Below are 18,684 nucleotides of genomic sequence, written 5' to 3' on the forward strand. Positions count from 1 at the left end.
GAAAAAAATACTTACTGAAAAGAAAATGTGGGCTCCCCAGAGGGAGCCTGCATTCTTCAGGGTGTTGCTGCAGCCTGCCAGGGAAGAGGGGAGGGAGGTCTGCCTGCTTGAAGGGCTGCTGCCCCACCTCTCACCACTGATTGGCTGTGAGGGCTGCCTGTCATGTGGCCCCACCCCTCTCCTCCAATCTGAGGCAAGGGGTGGAGCTTCATGATGGGCAGCCCTTGCAGCCTATCAGTGCTAGGGACAGAGTTCTAATAGAGGTTCTGCAAGGAGCCAGAGCTGGAATTGGAATAATCCCTGGGATGTTCCAGGCTACTGTATTCTGTTTATGATTGTCTGGAGTTAGTAAAACAAAGCAAAAAGATGTGTGAAGCAGCAAGTGTTATATATAAAACATATTGGGCTGTACCATATTTCACAATCACTAGGATGCTGCTCCCATTGCACTTTGAGAGTGTGGACATGGATTTCAACAGAGCAAGATTTCACTAACAGTTTTATCTAAAATCTTAAGGTTAAGTGAGAAGTTAGATCATTTTTAAAAGCTTCTGACATTTTCATTTATGAAGGAAATTCTAAAATTACTTGCAGAAATCAATCAAGGTATTTTTAGCATTTTTTCCCAAAATTGAGTCACTCTAGAAAGTTCCAAATAAAAATCTTGTTTCCAGCCCCTGAACTCCATGTTACCCACCTCCTAACATAGCACTTCAAGGCCATAGCATTTTTATTTTTTTTTGCCAGAAAAGTACACATCAAGGGTACGAGCTTGCAAATGAAAGAAATCATTTCAGGGCCTTGCTGGTGTCCCTTTAAAAGAGAGGAATTTGAAGAGCCTGTTTTCAAATGAGAATAATTTCTGCTATGTGTGAGTCACCCAAAGCTACTTCCTGAGCCAGAGAAATTACTGGCAAATTTCACTTCTCTCCATTAAGGAAAAGAAATAGTATTGTTCACCAAGAAGAAACAAAAGATGCACTTTCAGGTCTTTAAGTGCTTTGGTTCTTATTTCCTTTAATTTCCGTGATTAGCTATATTTTTTATTGGGGTATATACCTTATTTTCATTTCCTTTGATCCATGAAGCTGCGCACTAGCTACTACTATGCAGCTGGGTCCTCTATTGCTTAACCTATGCTAAAAGTTCCAAAAGCTAGTCCATGATGCCAAACTTCCCTTTTCTAAGTAAGGTAATCACTCAGACCTATAGCAAAAATTACTCCCCAGAGTGACTTGTTAGCTGCCACTGCCCTGGTGTCCATCAGACCAGCCACAAGCCTGTCCCACAAACAGCACAGCACAGCACAGCAGCATGGCACACAAAGAGCACTTAGTTGCTCTAATCTCCTCTTAATAGAGAAGGGGGAAGCATCAATATTCATCTTGTTGGGCCATTCTGTTCCCTTTGATGCTCCCTATTACCCTGACCCTCTTCCCTTACCTTCTTCCTTTATTATACCTTTACCCTCTCTGAGCATGTCTACATGAGATGTTTATTGCAGTTACCTAATTAGCTCTGCAATATGTGTCTCGGCTTCTATGTGTGTGGCCCTATGAGGTCTCAGGAAACTAATAAACCCTGCAGCAGGGTAATGCTCGTAAACATAAGTACTATCCTGCTGTGGATTTTTTTTCTCCACAACACCAGACGTGTAGATGCAGATGTGGCTGACTGGGGCACAAGTGTGCTTCATTGTGTGGGCTACCTGCTGGGTAGCTCCACCCTGGAGCACCCTCTTGCCCAGCCAACCCCTCTGCAACATGTTGAGCTGAGCTGGAACAGCCCCAAGGTGACAGGCTGACTTCCTTGGCCCCCTGCCAGCCACGGCTGCTCCAACCTGGCTCAATATTCTGTGATCCCGGGTGCACATTCAAACCACACCCCAAAGAGCAATACACTCCAGCATGATATACACTGGAATTTATTGCTGTGCATTAATTGCATGTGTAGATGCACCCTCTGACCCTCTGAGTCTTAATTCTGGGTTGATGCAGAGACCCACAAGCCCCCTGTCTGGACCTGCTCTATGCACTGTTCCCTACTTACTCCTATAATGGCTGAACTAATTTTCTCAGAAGCTCCATTTGTCTCTTTTTTTTTTTCCTAGTTTCTTAACGTCACCTCTTTACAAAGCTAGCCCAGTTTGCTTTGGTGTAGTTTCAGTGTCCATGCTCTTCTTGTTTCCTCTCAGTTTATTTTCTTCTGCACCTCTCACAAGGGAGAAACCTTCCTTGGATGGCAGTTCTACATCTTCCCAAAGATCCTATCCTGGGTTCCAGGCAAAGAGGAACAGAGTTAATGCTATCTTCTCCTTAAGTCCACTTCTGTCAGACCTAATTTCTACTGACAACAGCATTGGTAACTTGTACAGTATATGTAAGTGTATGGAAATGTGATCTGCGACTGACCTACACCTCACTCCTGCTCCCTACTTTTGGTTTTTCAGGCAACTTGGGAGGGAGAAATATTTCCACAATAACTCTACTGGGTCTCTGCAATCCATCATACATTGACCAGTGACCCTAAAGCCAGTATATTAACATTTGCTTAATTTTGCTGACATTCAAAACAAGAATATGTGAGGTAAATGGATGGTGCGATATCATTCTTTTCCTCACCAGCTCCCATAAATTTCCCCCTTAACTAATAGTGAATTGTGTAACAAGAGTGCAGGGATTTGCAGACAGGAAGGGTGAGGGAATGGGAAGTCTAGCCACTTATTTTCCCATTTGAACAAAACCACACATCTTAACACTAACTCAAGAAGGATGCAAAGCCTCTTGGCAAACAAACTTGTATTCGGTACCTTTGCTGGAAATGTTTATAGCTTTTCCTGTAAAACTTACCAAGAGTGTTGATAGGACAGCCTCGTGTTCAGATTGCACAAACTGAAGTGGGGGAGGAACAGGAAGATCTCTAGGAGGCTGTTGTGGAAAAATATCTGCTAGATGATGTATACTAGGGCATTGCTAAAGCAAAAAAAATAAATTCTTTAGAGGTCATTTATGAACCTTAGAGCCAGGGTAAGTTTGTCAGGGAAGAGATTATCTTCTATAGCTAAGCTAGGAAGCATCTTCTCTTTCCAGCATGCTCTTCTGAAAACTATCTATCTGATTTTAAGTTAATTCTTTCCATCTTAGACTCATTTGAAGCTGATACTGCCTCGTCTGGGAAGAAGGTCACTCAAAAAAAATGTTGTGTAGTCAAAGAGGGCAACAGGGTAGTGGTGTGAAAGTGCTAACCTCCCAGGCATTTGAACCACACCTAGGAGAGCTAAAGCCCAGTGAGAACACATGGTCATGTTTTGAACTCTTGTGTAAGCAGTGTCTCATTTTGGCTTTGCAAGTGGGTAGAAATTACTTTGAGAGTAAAGCTTGGAAGAGGTATTACTTTTTCCCTCCTATTGGGCCCTTCATGGAAATGAATCTTCATAGAATTGTGACAGTGCGTAAGAAATACATTGTCCTTAAAATAAGTGTATTATATTGTTTCCAGGGGGCAGATCTAGACCATATAACTTTAGGTGTTGTCAGTTGCCAAAGGGAGAGGCTTAATTTTAAGTTGCTTAAGTTTTGTGAACATTGGACAGAAGAAATTGTGGTGTTGGAGAGTGTTATATAATCTGAATACATTTAGTAGCTACTGAGCAGGGCCAGCCATATTTTGCTCCAAGATAAAGTGCTTACAGACACTAGCAGGACAGGAACAAAGGAACGAGACAAAGAGTGTGCAGCTCCCCCATTTGGCTGTACTGTGCATACACAGTGGGTACATACAGATGTTTGGGGAAGCTAGGAAGGGGTTAGATTATGATGTTTATCTGGTTGCTCATCTAGAGGGGAATCAGGGGGGCTAAAAAATAGCCCCTGGTTGAGGGGGAGAGTTCCTCCCATTCCCCCAATCCTCCCTAAGGACTCTGCTATCCCTTGTGATCCTGTCAAACCCTCCTAGTCCCTACCAATGCTCCTGCTAGTCTCCCCCGCCCCCTGCTCCACAATACTTCAACTCCCTGAAGACCCCACTTGCACCCCCAATCTCCTTTGTGGACACTGTTTGCCCCCCTGATTTCCCCAAGCCCCCCACAGACTCCGCTTGCTCCTCCTTGATCCACATCCCCAGCCACCCACAGACCCTGGTTGCTCCTGCTGATAACCCCAAGCTTCCCCACTAGGTTCCCCATCCTGACTTATCTTAGATCAGGTGGCCATTTTTAACTCAATCTAACCTCCCTACACCCCCAACTTCCCTGAATGTCTGTATGTATCCAGTGAGCTCTGACCTCACCAGTTTATTGGGGCAGGGTCTGGGAGAAGAACCTGCTTTTATATGGCTCTGGAGCTCAGGGAGCTCCAGCCAGACCCTGCACCAAGCTTATGTGCAGCCCAGCCAAAGATGGGTGGAACTGTGCTGATATATTCTCTCTAGATCCACCCCGGCTTAGAGATCTCTGGGTATGTGGAAATCTCTGTATATAATTGTAATTTATTAAACTGTTTCTCTCTGCACTTTGTACTGTATCTACAGTTGCAAATAGGGCTGACATTTTGATGTGTTAGCATGGGGTACCAGCCATAACTTGCTATTTGCTTGCCTAGTGCACATGTCTGGCCCTGAAATTGAGAAGGCTTATATCTCTTAGCAGACCCAGTCAGTCTAGTTAGTAGGCCAATTAATCAGGATGCTAAAATGTGTTCACTGAGTCACATTTCTTCGTGCCTACTATTTCTTGGTGCCTGGGTTTTGTTTTCCTGTAATTACTGTATACAGGATATGATATTAGTAAATGGGCTTTTATAATTTTCATTGTTTTATTATTTATGATTTCATTTACAGAGAGGAAAGGCAGTCTCCAAATGTCAGAATATTTTGGAACATTTCCATCTGCGAAAGGAAATCTGAAACTCCTGAGTTGTCATTTCCTTTGGAAATATGTATCACTTCACTACTTTGAACAAATGTACTATATAAAAAAGTAAGATTTAAAGTACATCTTATATCTTGTACTCATTTAGTATGAGGATATTCTTTTACAACTTAGCAATCAGATACATCATAGTTGGTCTTCCTTGAATATGAAAATACCTGTAAGCAGAGAGGTTGGTATCAGTGATGCCAGCAGAACAATAATATGTAATACTTCATCATGCTTTGCTGGAAACATTCATAGGATGCCTTTAGGATTAGAAGCATGAACATTTTGAGATTGAAAATGATGGATTAGAAATTAAATTCCAGCAGAAGAATTAAAAAGGTTATTATATAAATTGGATAAAATATCCCCTTTATTGCATAAAATAGTACGCCATGTGGAATGAAATCATAGGGAAGCTAGCAGGCTGTGGAGTGGATGTCTACACAGTCAGGTGGGTGGCCAGCTGGCTTAGGGACTGCACCCGGAGAGTGGTCGTTCTTGGCCTGGAAGGAGGTGGGCAATGGGGTCCTGCAGGGTTCGGTCCTTGGACCAGTGTTACTTAATATCTTCATCAGTGATTTGGACGAGGGTGTGGAGAGCACCCCTCCAAGTTTGAAGATGATACCAAGTTATGGGCAAAGTTAACACACTGGAGGACAGGGAGCAGATACAGGCCGACGTGGACAGGTTGGATCAATGGGTGGAACAAAATAGGATGCAATTCAACAAAGATAAATGTAAGGTACTCCACCTAGGATGGAGGAATCCCCAGAACACCTATAGGTTGGGGGATGACCTCCTCAGCAGCTCAGAGGCTGAGAGAGATCTTGGAGTCATAGTTGACTCCAAGATGAACATGAGCCTGCAGTATAATGAGGCCATCAACAAGGCCAATTGCACCTTGTCGTGTATTAGCAGATGCATGACCAACAGATCAAGGGAGGTGATGTTCCCCTTCTATGCAGCATTGGTCAGGCCGCAGCTGGAGTACTGTCTCCAGTTTTGGGCGTTGCACTTCAAGAGGGACACAGAATCTGGAGAGGGTTCAGAGGAGGACCACTCTCATGATTAGTGGCCTCCGTGAAAAATCCTACAAGGGGAGGTTGAGAGATCTGGATCTCTTCAGCCTTCACGAGAGACGGCTGAGGGGTGACCTTGTAGCCACCTATAAGTTTATCAAGGGAGGACAACAGGAATTGGTGATTCGCTATTTTCCAGAGCACCCCAGAGTGTAAATAGGAATAATGGGTGCAAACTAGTGGATAGTAGATTTAGGTTAGACATTAGGAAGAAATTTTTTACAGTAAGGGTGGCCAGAATCTGGAATGGGCTTCCAAGACGGGTAGTACTATCACCTAACTTGGAGGTCTTCAAGAGGAGGCTTGATAGTCACTTGGCTGGGGTCATTTGACCTCGGTCCTTTTTTCTGACAGGGGCAGGGGGTCGGACACGATGATGCATTGTGGTCTCTTCCAACACTACAATTTATGAATCTGTGAAAGACATACCAAGAGAATTTGCCATAGAAAAAGAATCATTGTTGCAAGTACTGTCTATGGAGTTTAGTATGGTACTTTTTAAAAAAAGGAACAAACCTTTTGGTTAGGGACAAATGACATCTAAGCCAGTATAAGTGATCAGAAACCAGTTCAAATCTGTAAGAACAGAAATTTGGTGCACATACATCACTTTCAAAATGGCCCAAACCAGTTTAAGATAAACCTGGATGGATGTATTATCAGACTTAACTGATTTAGGTTAAATTGGTTTATTGAACTTCTGTCCCAGATCCCCTCCAAATTCAATTCAATGCACAGTCCCCCAGCATCCCAGAATGCTTTGCAACTCCCCTGCAAACTCCCCTCACAGGGTGGGCAGGATAGCCTTGGCCCAACCTATCTGCTTCAGCCAACCAGGGAGGCATGCTTTGACATCCCTCGGCTTCTGGCCTTGGCCACTGCAGGCATTTCATTGCATTTCCAGAATCAAAAGTGAATGTCTATTTACTTGCTTATTGGTTTACTTGCTTATTGCTTATACTAACCTGCAAAGATTGAATTGATTCAGCCTCTGGCTTTTTGACTGTCTGTACTTAGCCTTTATCAAAAGCAAATTAAAGTTGCAAGCCTGTTATACCAAAAACCGGCTAATGCCCCAAACTAGGTACCAAACTTTGGAAAAAAAGGTATCCTTAAAAAGTGAACAAAAGGACAAATTTACATATGTAGAAAGTTAATGATACTTAGCAATATTCTATTAATTTGTTATTCTGACCATATACTTTTACAAATACTAAGGAACAAATATTTGGGTAAGCAGTGTAAACTGGGCAGGATGAAAAATGATTGGAGTAGCTTCCATGAGACTACTCACACGCTTAAAGGTAAGCATGTGCTTTGTGGACCGAGGGCCTAATTTGTTAATTTCCAGACTTTCTAGTACTTGGGTATGGTAGGATCTTGTCAAAGAATTCTTCCAGTTCTCTGTCGCAGGCACCACTATTGTTCTGAACGGTATGAAGGAGCCCCATTAAAGGAAAAATATGCTAAAAGAATATGCTAATACTTGCACAGAAAGGGATAAATTAGGGTGTGAGTGCGTCACATTGCAGCTTTAATATTATTTAAACATAAGTTTTAAAGGAAGCAAATTAATAAAAAACCCAGAAGCCTTGTCATCCTGTGTGTAATATGTGTAATGTCTGCACTGGGCACTTGATTAACTGTATTCTCTTTAATTAATTTATAACCAGGGATCCTGGTTTTCTCTGATTTTAAAAAAACCCTCAATTTTTGGATTAAAAAAGTAACCCAAAATCCACATTTTTTCCACAATGAAAATGAAACGCCACTAATATATAGATGTATCTATAGTGATGTTTCATTTTAATCATGGGAAAATGTGGATTTTTGAGATACTTTTTTGATCCCCAAAGTGGGGATTTTTTTTGAGAAAAAACCAGGATCCCTGCTTATAACACTTATATCCATCCATAAATGACTAGTTTAGTCCACATGGCTCTCTATTTTTGTCTCCATTCTCCTCCAGCCTCCCCATAAAATGTTCTGATAACTTTGATTCCCACTCCAAATTCCTTACTATCATTATATTACCCTTTTTCACAGAGATTTATTGTCCCAGAATCATGATAATTAGTTTCTGTCCCCAGCAGGTTTTCTTATCCGTTATCTCTAGAGGTCTGATTAGGAGACACATTAATAAGTTGGTCATGAGCTGTCAAATTCAGTGATGTGGACAGTTGAGAAGAACCCCATTTGCACAGCCATACTGAACTTATCAGGATGGAGAACTTTACCAAGGCCTGTCCAAAATTGCTGCTGAGAGGAGCTCTGCCATTATATATTAGGTGATGTAATATGCCAGTAATACAGCAGTATCAGGAGCTTTATATTACTCTTCCTGAGTACTGGCTGTCTGGTGTCATGTTGGTAAAAGCTTTCTTCACATGCTTGGAGATCAATACTGTCTTGCCTAACATTCCTTCAGATGTTTGCATCAGAAACTTAACACTTTATAGTTTTGTTTCTCTATAGTATCTATTGCCATTGCAGCAGCTTCTCACTCAAGCTGGCAGTTATGATAGAGAGAGAACATTTTAAAACTTTATTTCTTTACTGTGTGAAACCCTGTGACAATTGGCTTCACTTGCCATCCTCCTTCCCTGAACCTTTTGCTTCTCATTTTCCTTTCTTTCCCCCTTCCCCCCCACCCCCAAATGGACATTCCTTGCCTATTTCCCCATTCCCACTAGCAAAGGAGGATTAAAATTAAAACGCATTTCTAAGAAATATTTTTCTTAGAAATAATGAGAGAAGGTGCATTGCTTTCTAGTTATGTTAGTGCCCTCACTTTTAAGAACTCTAGAAGTGTTCAGGCTACAAACACATGCACAGCACACTAGCATTTTCAGGCACTATGATGCATTTGCATTGATACCAATTACTGCTGAATTCTACTAGTTTATCATTGCACTCTGTGATGAGATATGTTCATACTTAAGTTTATGAACACTAAGGTAAAACAGCCCTTTTACCATATTTATTCAAATAGAAGATGACCCTGATTACAAGATGACCCCCAATAATTAGCTTCTATATATGGGAAATTTATAAATTTGTTACAGTTTTCCAGGTATAGAATCTAATTTTTTGAGGTTTGCCTTGAATTTGTCCCCCTCCCACTGCTACAGCAAGGAAAGTAAATAGTGGGGAGGGGGGATGCAGTTAGCCCTTTCCCCTGGCAGTCCCTTTTTTTCCCCTCTCCTTACTGTCAGACCCTGCTCTCTCTGAGCACAGGGAAGTGAGGACTAACCTTGAAAACAATAACCGTGAAATTAAACATGGCTATAGCAATTTACATGTAGTACCTATGCACTTAGCTTATCTAGAATAGATGCCCCATACCTATTTTTCCCCCCTCCATGCTAATTAGGGAAAAATAACTCCTTCTGCATTCAAGTAAATATGATGATATTACTGAGGTAGTTTGTTTTCTTTATCACCAGCTGGAAGGTATTGTCTGGACAAATAGCAGTTGTTTCAAACCTTTCCAATATGCCCAGTGACATGGCCTGGAGTAGCATTCTTTGAAGTAAGGACTGCTTTCAGAGCTGCACATTCAGTTACTACCCTCTCCCCTTAAGAAAGTGAGAAGGACTTCTCCCTTCAAGCCCTCCACTCCACTCAAAGGGAAGGAGGATCCAAATGCCCATATTACAATCCCCAACTCATACCAGTGAAATTAAGTCACAATCAGTCATACAACCTCAATATTCCTTCATTTCTCCAAAATACATCAGGCCTATGAGAGAGTCTTCTGCATTGGACATGTCCAACCTTCAAATGGAACCACAGGGTGACATTTGGCATTCCAAACTCATGGGAAAATAAAACATTTTATAGTGGTTGGTATGGAGTCTAGGAGGAGTGGGACAATACTTAGAAATATTTTGTCTGATTTCTCTTCATACTTGTAACCATGCACAGAGAGGCATTATCAGACACAGACAACCTGTCAAACCTCAAGAAAGTTACAAGAGCAAAGGAAGTTCTGTTCCATGCGGCATTCAATCATCCCAGACTCAGTGAGCAACTGTTCACCAGGGTACCCAAGGGGAAAATCGGGAGCAATGGCCACAGACTCCTGAAAGATCAATTCAGACTCAACATTAGGAAAAACTTCTTCACAGTCAGGGTGTCTAGACTGTGACATAAGCGTCCTCCAGAGGTGGTGTAATCACCTACCCTGGAAACATTCAAGAGGAGACTAGACAGTCACCTTGCTGGGGTCACCTGACTCCCCATTATCTTTCCTGCTTGGTGCAAGGGGCTGGACACAATGATCTTCCAAGGTCCCTTCCAGCCTTACAATCTATGAATCCCCGAAGGACACAAAAACTTCAGTGTTACAGTGAAGGCTACTTGGAGCATTCTCCAAAGCTCAAGGCAGAGCACATTGCCCTGGTAAAGGACATGATACGGGCACTGCAGAGAAAAATGGGGGTGAAGTTATAGAGGTTTAATACTTTACTCCAACACTCCAGTGTCCTGCAAAATGTATAGAACACATGATGATGGTGCCACCATTTCAATCAGCCTTTCTAGAGGTCCTTCTCGCCACATTCTACCCTAAAGGAGAGGGGGGAAAAAAGAAAATCTTCGGAGTATGTCAACTTCAGGAGTTTGGGTGAGCACTCCTGACTGGGCCTAACTACTTAACTACTAGGGCTGTGTGAAATTTCAATAAGTGTTTTGTTTTAAAGCTGTTTCGATGCATTTTGAGCTCGAAACAGCAAAATTGAAATGAAACAAAAGGCTTTGGAACTGCTTCAAAAGTTCTGAAAATTCAAAGTTTTGAAGCAGCCTGGTGGCAGGAGGCAGGGGAAAGCCAGGGCTGCACTCTGCCTCCCACTGCTGGGCAGAGCTCTGTGGAGCTGGCAGAGCCAGTCGGAGTGCAGCCCTGGCTCTCCCCTGCTTCCGCCTCCTGCCACCGGGCTGCACTCCAACTGGCTTTGCCAGCCCCACAAAGCTCAGGCCAGCAGTGGGAGGCGGGGGAGAGCCAGGGCTGTGCTCTGCCTCCTGCTGCCATGATGAGCTCTGTGGGGCTGACAGAGCTGGTTGGAGCACAGCCCTGGCTCTCTCCCGCCTCTCCCACTGGGCAGCAGTGGAACTGCTGCCCCACAGAGCTGAGCCTGGAGGCAGGAAGCAGGGGAGAGCCATTGGCTAGGGCTGCACTCCAAGTGGCTCCACCACTGGCTGTCTTGCCACTTCCCACTGCCAGGCTGAGCTCCATGGGGCTGGCAGAGCTGCTTGGAGTGCAGCCTGTCAGTGGGAGGCAGGAAGAGCCAGGGCTGCACTCTGAGCAGCTCCGCCAGCCCCACGGAGCTTAACCTACCCGCCCAGAACTGCTGGACTTCTCCTGGGGGCACACGCCCCCAGATCTGCACACGGGATGACAGGAGGATGCTGCTGCTGCCTGAGGCCAGTGACAGTACCAGTCTTCCCAGTGCTGGGTGGAGGCTCCACTCAGTACCAGTCTCAGGTGGCAGGGGCAGCCTCCTGTCATCCAGAGTGCAGATCTGAGGGCCTGCACCCCCAGGAGGGGTCCAGCACATCCCCACAGCCCTCCCAGGGATGTCAGCCCCAAGAGCTGCAAACAGGATGACAAGAGGCTGTCGTGGCTACTTTGGGCCAGCAGCAGCAGTCTTCCCAGAGCTGGGCGCAGGCTGCGCCCAGTGCCGGTCCTAGGTGCCAGCGGCAGCCTCCTGTCATGCCAAACCCACACTCCCAGGAGGTGACCAGCACAACCCCACAGCTCTTCTGGGGGTGCGGGCCCCCAGATCAGCGCACAGGATGACAGGAGGCTGCCACTGCTGGCAAGTGACACAAGTTTTGCTTGTCAGCAACTTGGGGTGCAGTTCCCCAGAAACCCCAGTACCTATATCCTTGAAACTTGGCAGGCTTCATGCCCTCTGAAGGGGCTGTCATCTCTCCAATTTTCATCCAAATCAGGCAAGAAATGACAAAGGTATAAGCATTTTTATGATTCCCCATTATAGCGTATGGGCAAAACGTTGAAACGCGTCGAAGCAGCGAAACGGTTTTGACGCGAAACAAAGCAAACAATGCTTCAAAACGAAATGACAACATGAAACTCTGTCCCTTCGAAATGGTGAAACAGAAGTCAAAACAAAATGCTGCTGTTTTGCACAGCTCTATTAACTACCTATGTTTTTCAGTTAGTTCGGTATTCTCCTACATTTATCAGAGAAACATTGTTAGGAATGCTTTTTTAAAATCTATAAATGCATTTTCTATTAACTTGTTTATTCAGGTCCAGTTAAGCCCATAAACCAAAGAACACCAGTTACTCCAGGCTATTTACTTCTAATAAAAATAAACTAGAACACATTTGTCTGTTGATGGATCATTCATTGGCCAGCTACACTGTGGCTTTAAAGTCATAGACAATGCATATGTAACCCTGTTCCCCTGACCACTTGGGCCACTTTATGGTGCCCTCTCTGGGCATCCACCATTTTGAGAGAATCTCCTCCAGGACTTTTTACTTGGTCTCATAAAATTCAGCATGCATTGATCACACGAGGCACCATTGTGCTGAGAATCATTCCAGTCTTTTCAAAAGGCATTACTTTGCCTCTCCTTTCAGCTTTCCAGAAGCACAGTGTGCTGACATTCTGCAGCTGCCCAGAAAAATGTTAAACTCTTCTCATTTCTCAGTCCAACTGTCCAACAAAGCAGGGGCTTAGAGCACACAGTGTTTGAGTGCCCTTAATCATTCCAGCAAACAGACACGTTTCTGAAAATTCATAGCAGGACTTTCCCTGATCACTCCTAATTAGCATGTGTGTTTCTTCCACAGCGACCAGGTAAACTTTGTATTGTGATATGGATAGGCCTTTGGCTGTGCACCAGGGGTAAAGAATACACATTTTTGGCCATAGCTACAGGTCCAAAATGGCATAATTACAGTAAAGTGAATGGAGGCCAGGAAGGGATTTTTGGGATGTTTGACCACAAGTACAAGAATTCCTGTAGTTTCTGGTATGTATCCCACATGCACTGCATGAAAGACAAATCAAATCACAGAGCATAGAATGGAGTGGTGGAACTGGGTGGAACCAAATCCCAGTGCATTGTGGGATACCTGCCCAGAGTACTGAAGAGTTAATCTGCACAAACACAGAAATGTGGAGATGCAATTATTAACTGCTGTAACAGAGATCAGGGACTGATTTCAGTTCATTACAGTTAAATCTGGCACTCAAAGTGAACAAAGTGGATTGCTATAACATCACCAAGCAAACAAGGCCTGAATAAGTGAAACGTTCATGTGAAATCTAAAGTAGACCCTTGTGAAATTCCAAGGGTTCTAGGACTGTTAGAGTTTAAGAATGGCACTAAAGTAATTCATTTATCTGAGGGTTTCGGGCCCTGTAAATAAGAGCCATAAATTCCCTGCAAGATGTAGACTAAATTGTTTAGACCTCTCCCAGTACTGACAGAGATGTCCACAGTAGTTTCTAAGACTCATACAGGCTTTTCTAAAAGTAGATTTAGCAGACCAGGGCTGTGAAACAAAGGTACATCCACACTGCAGCTCACCTAAATAGTAGTATAATTAAGGGGTCCACCTGCCCTAGGTGCCAACTTTGGGGGAGAAGGAGAAGTCGCAAAAATAGCTGCCACTGCTGATGCTGGCCTGGTACTGTTATTGGTGGCAGTGACCTGGATACTGTCACTGCTTTGTGCACAGCTTGCCCCACAGGGAGCGCGTCTATACGAGATGCTAACTGTGCAGTAGGCGAATAATATTGTGCAGTAGCATGCCACAGCACAAACAGTGCTAGCACGTTACTGCGCATTATTATTAGGCTACTGTGCAGTAGCGTCACTGAAAAGGCATTTGCCAGTGCTACTGCACAGTAACTCTGTTTATTGCACTTTTATTTAGTATTTGACTATATAAATACTAAATAATACACAGTAAACACTGCACATAGCATCTCATATAGACATGCACGCAGGGTGTAGAACTGCCCAGCTTTGCCCCTGCATATGGATATACCTAAGGTAGCCTTAAATTAGCTGGCTTAGTTGCTGGTAGCAGAGGAACCATGCTAGAAAATACCACAGAACCGGGTGATCCTTTGAATTATTTAACCTTGTTTCTGGGCTGGGTATCACAGCCTGCTCTGAGGTTGGTGCTGCCGTAGGTACACAACTAACAGCACCTGAGCTTCTTAAATGAAAGCTAATTTGGGACTGTCCACAGGAACTGTAGACACTGTCATGACAGCAGTATAAATATACCCAAATCCTATACTTTACATTCAAAACAGACCTATCTCCTGTGTTATTGTTTCATGCAATTTCTGAAGTAGGAAAAAGCATCTGAAATTGTGATATATTCTGACATAGCTCCTTTCCACACAAAAGTCTAAACTGCATGAAAACATTAATACTCTAACCAGCCTTGATGCAAAAGAAATAATATCTCCCTATTATTCTTCATATTTTTGTAGGGGAGTTTAAAGACTAACAGTTACGCAGGAAGCAAAGAGCTGATGCAAGGAGGTTGTGATAAATTGCAAGAAGTTGTTACTGAATAAGTGGGCAATATTGAAGCTGTTTTCCTATCCTGGCCTACAGTCAGTAATAATGATGATATACTGAGGTTCCAGAAAACAAATAGACAACTTTGTTACTTTTTGAATAGCAGTGGTTTAATGTTTTACAAAAGACGACCCTGTGCTAGTTTTGTTTTGTTTTTTAAGATTAAGATGATGTATTCTGTAGTTTTTCAAAACAAAGCGTTAACACTTTTTTTAATGCTTGCTTCCCCCTGCATGTAACACTACACTGTGTTTGCACTGTTTGGTTAAAATTAGATTTCCTAAATGTCAGTTCAGCATATTGCTGCCATCTCATTTTAACAGGAGCATGTAGCTTGAAGCGTTTGTCAATTTCTTATCTGTGTTGTTATAGACCTCTAGTAAGCAAAAGCTAATTGGAATGTGCATACATTTGAGGATTTATGCATATTCATGGTAAATTTACTATTGTTGTGCCAAATTTAGTTAATCATTGATTAAATAGTTCTAAATAATACTAAAAAAAAGTTAGAGGACAAATGGAGCTATAATTTCATTCATTTTCACAGTACTATTTTGTTGGTCAATTTTATCTGTGTGGCTTTTAAATTTTCACACAGGTAAATTCTCTTTGCTGGAAAGGACAACACTTGCAGAAGTGTATTTAAGCCATAGGGTGTGTCTACACGTTGCCGTACGGCGACATAGCTATGTGCTACATCACTGTATGATGCTATGTAGCAATCGTTTGAGTCTACACATGATTGGTAGCTATGTTGTTGTAGTGGTGCACTCCCCTGGTATAGCATGCCACTATGGCGACATAGTGGTGAAACATAACCATGAGCTGTGCGCATGGTGCAGTATTGGTGGTTACTATGCTGTGCTTTAATATTTCCGAAAGGAAGTACTAAAGCATAGTGCTGTAACACATTGCTGTACAGCAACATTGACAAATTCCTCTTTTGTTAAACCTACAAAAACATTTCCAGTTTATTCAGTGGGACTATGATTTGACCTATCTAAAGGCCCCTTGTGAATTCTCCCCTAATTAACTTCTTTGCAGTTCTCCTGGAAGGTAGGAGCATAAGTAGAGGGGTGGATGAATGGCACTCGGGGCTGGTGCCCCAGCTTAGGAGGAGCTCCAAAATCACCCCTCACCATGTGGAGTCTAGTGCTGGTAGCAAAAACAGCCCGATGTTGCTCTTGCAGCACCAGCAGCTGGGTGCCTAGATGCCATGCTGTTGCTGTAAGAGCTACAGCTAGGGTTGGCAGACCACGTGGCAGTGGCTGCATCAGCAGCCACAGCCAGGGACTGTTTTAGAGTCCCCAACTCCACTTGTTACACCTCTTGCTGGAAAGCTTTGAGATGTTGGCTCTGGCCTGGATTTTTCCCCTGACTCCGTAACAAGACTTCTTAGGCAGAATCCTATTTCACGTTATGACCCAAAATGGCAGTGATCCATCTGTGTAAGTACTATTTTTGGCACTTACACACACTTGGTGATTGCATGTTACTGGTAGTGTGGATATGCAGCATGCTCTGTAGCCGAATGTTTGCCTATTCACACAACACATGGAACAGGATCAACAGCTGTGCACGAGTGCCAGAAATGGATTTATGTGGCTTATGGACAAAGCAGTATTCTGGTGTGTAAAGTGAAACAGGGTTTTGTCCATAAGTTCTCTTTGTACCTCAGTGCACCCCTTGGTGGGCTGCTCCCCTCTGTTTATTTGCCCCAGCCATGCAGGGGGGGTGCGGCTTTAGCGAGGTCTGTTGCCCCTAGGGTAGGAAGGAACACTGTTGCTTGCAGCTGAATAGTGCTGCTATGTAAATTAACATTTTAAAGAGCATCTTTTTTAGTATCTCAAAATATATCAGCAAGATACTTCTCTATACATACATAGGAAAAAAAAAACCTCATCACCGAAAAGACCTGAATCTAGTAGAAATTCCTGGTCAAAGGTAAACTGCTCACATTTCTTTTTTTACAGTTTTACAGATTACTCATGCATACTTACTCTATCTCGAACTCATACCATATATATTTAAATGTTAGTGCATACACCAGTGTTTAACTGATGCTGGCAAATTGCTTTATTGTACCGGTAAGCTTAAATTAAGCATTTGCTTCCCCTCCTTAGTTGTTGCAAGTGTTCTAAATCTTGTCATTGTTATTTACCTTTGTCATCCTGATGTATATGTAGTTTCATACTGAAAAGTAGACAGGAACAAGATGTAGGTCATCCAGCCCTCTGCCAGTCAGCAAAGCTTTGCTAGTGACAGTAATTTTGTCAAAGGTTTGATCAAGACACCTCTAATTGTCTTATAGTTCTGCTTTCACGTCCTTCAATGAGAGGCCCGCACATACAGCTATCAGGTAGTTATTTCTAATATTCTGTTGTTTTACATTCATACCATTACTTCTAGTCATATACACAAAAATGGTGACCTTCCTCCTTAGGCTTGCACCTTGAATTGCAGGTATTTGAAGACAGTACTTAAATGTCCTCCACTGATTGTTGTTGCTTGTGCCCTTAAGTTATAATAAGATCACATTTACTTACCTTCTAATTTGAAGATGGTGAAATGTGGTCTGCAGTGAAAAGCCCCCAGAGCGTTCCCTGCACAGTTCATCCAAAGACCCTGGAAAACCCAAGTTGCAGTGATAACTGAGGATGCTCTGCTAGTTACTTTCCACTCGTTTGATGCAGTGGCAGCAATAATAGCACCAATTCCACCAAAACAAAATATAAAAGCTACAATCTGTATTCCTAACATGCTTCTTGAATCTCACTGTATTCTGAGCAACTAGCAATGTCACTGTGTGGGCAGGGAGGTAGTATGTCAGTCATCTGGGCAAGCAAAAAAAAGGTACAACATAAGCAAATTACACTTAAGTGTAACAGAAAGTTAATGTGGATGCAAAACACTTTTTAAGCTTGAGTGATTAAGAATGATGCAGGTCCTAAAGAGATTTAGAAAGAAAAGATACTATTTTTAGAGGTCATTATCCATAGATACAAAAATGCATTAATGTGTAATGTAATTCTAAAAATTATTTTAATTGTTTTCATATTTTTCTCCTTTTTAGTATTCCAGTTAATGCTTAATTTTTAGTTAATTGGAAACTTAACAAACTTTGCATCTTGGAAAAAAAGTGCAGAGTCCAAATTGTAGAGTGCCATTTAATAGATTTAGAAACACATTTTTAGAAGATCAAATATGATTTGGAATGTATGATTTAAAAGCAGCTTTGAATTTAGCTGTAAATAGTTCAGCTGGTAGTTCTTTCTCCAGGGCTTTAATCTCTTAGGAACAGGGGCTGGAAAGATTTATGATTCTCTATTATTGTCTATGATTCTATGATTAAAGTCCATATGGCTGTGGTATAGCTGGAATGATGTATAGAAAAGGACCTCCATTATGAATAGGACCTTACTAGTCTTCTTCCTTGGTCAAGAGTCAGGATAGAAGCATTTCAGCTTATAAATTCTCTTAGGATCTCACTTTCCAGCCTCTCTCTTGGCTGGCCTTGTGCTCTAGTTTCTTTCTCCTCAGTTCTGTCAACCTTCTATGAAAGCATACCTTCTTCTGCACAATGAACACTTTCCACCCTTGCCCTACCTGCCTCCTCACCCCGCCGTAGCAGTCGCCTTGCTTTCCATTGAGCCAAGACCACAACCTGCTGGGATTTCTGACATAGTCATATCAGGAGATGGTAACAACACACTGTGACATTTGAACTTGAAATCTGTCTAATATCTGCTCCACAGGTGTTCTAATGTTTTTATTCCACTGAGCAGAGATGTCATTGCCACCACACTGCATGCTCATATCTCAGTCATCACACTCATGTGCCAATATCTCAAAGGAGGCTATAAAAGTTGCTGAAACACTACTGAAGTATTTTGCGAGGATGGCTTTCCCATGTTAGCTGGGCCTGGCACTGGTGCAATGGCTCTGAGAGGCAAAGTTATACAGAACCTACATTAAACTATGAGAAGGATTTCTTTTTTGGTCAATTAATTGATTCATCTACCACACTCCAAGTACAAATGGGAAGTATCTATTAATATACTTAAGACATGACAAACTGCTTTGCCAAAAAACATTGAACAGATATCACCATAT

General features: G+C 42.7%; 1 protein-coding gene across 1 annotated transcript in view; it reads right to left on the reverse strand.

Moving 5' to 3' along the window:
- CLDN10 (claudin 10) overlaps positions 1-17,374 on the reverse strand; it is a 104,304-nt gene extending 86,930 nt beyond the window's left edge. Inside the window, exon 1 of the mRNA XM_090023487.1 lies at positions 17,118-17,374. Coding sequence (XP_089879613.1) covers positions 17,118-17,331 — 214 coding nt within the window. The 5' untranslated portion in view covers positions 17,332-17,374. The remainder of the gene's footprint in view (positions 1-17,117) is intronic.
- Between the last annotated feature and the right edge of the window lie 1,310 nt (positions 17,375-18,684).

This window comes from Crocodylus siamensis, chromosome 1 (assembly GCF_052110815.1).
Source record: "Crocodylus siamensis isolate JL-2025a chromosome 1, ASM5211081v1, whole genome shotgun sequence".
NCBI lineage: Eukaryota > Metazoa > Chordata > Crocodylia > Crocodylidae > Crocodylus > Crocodylus siamensis.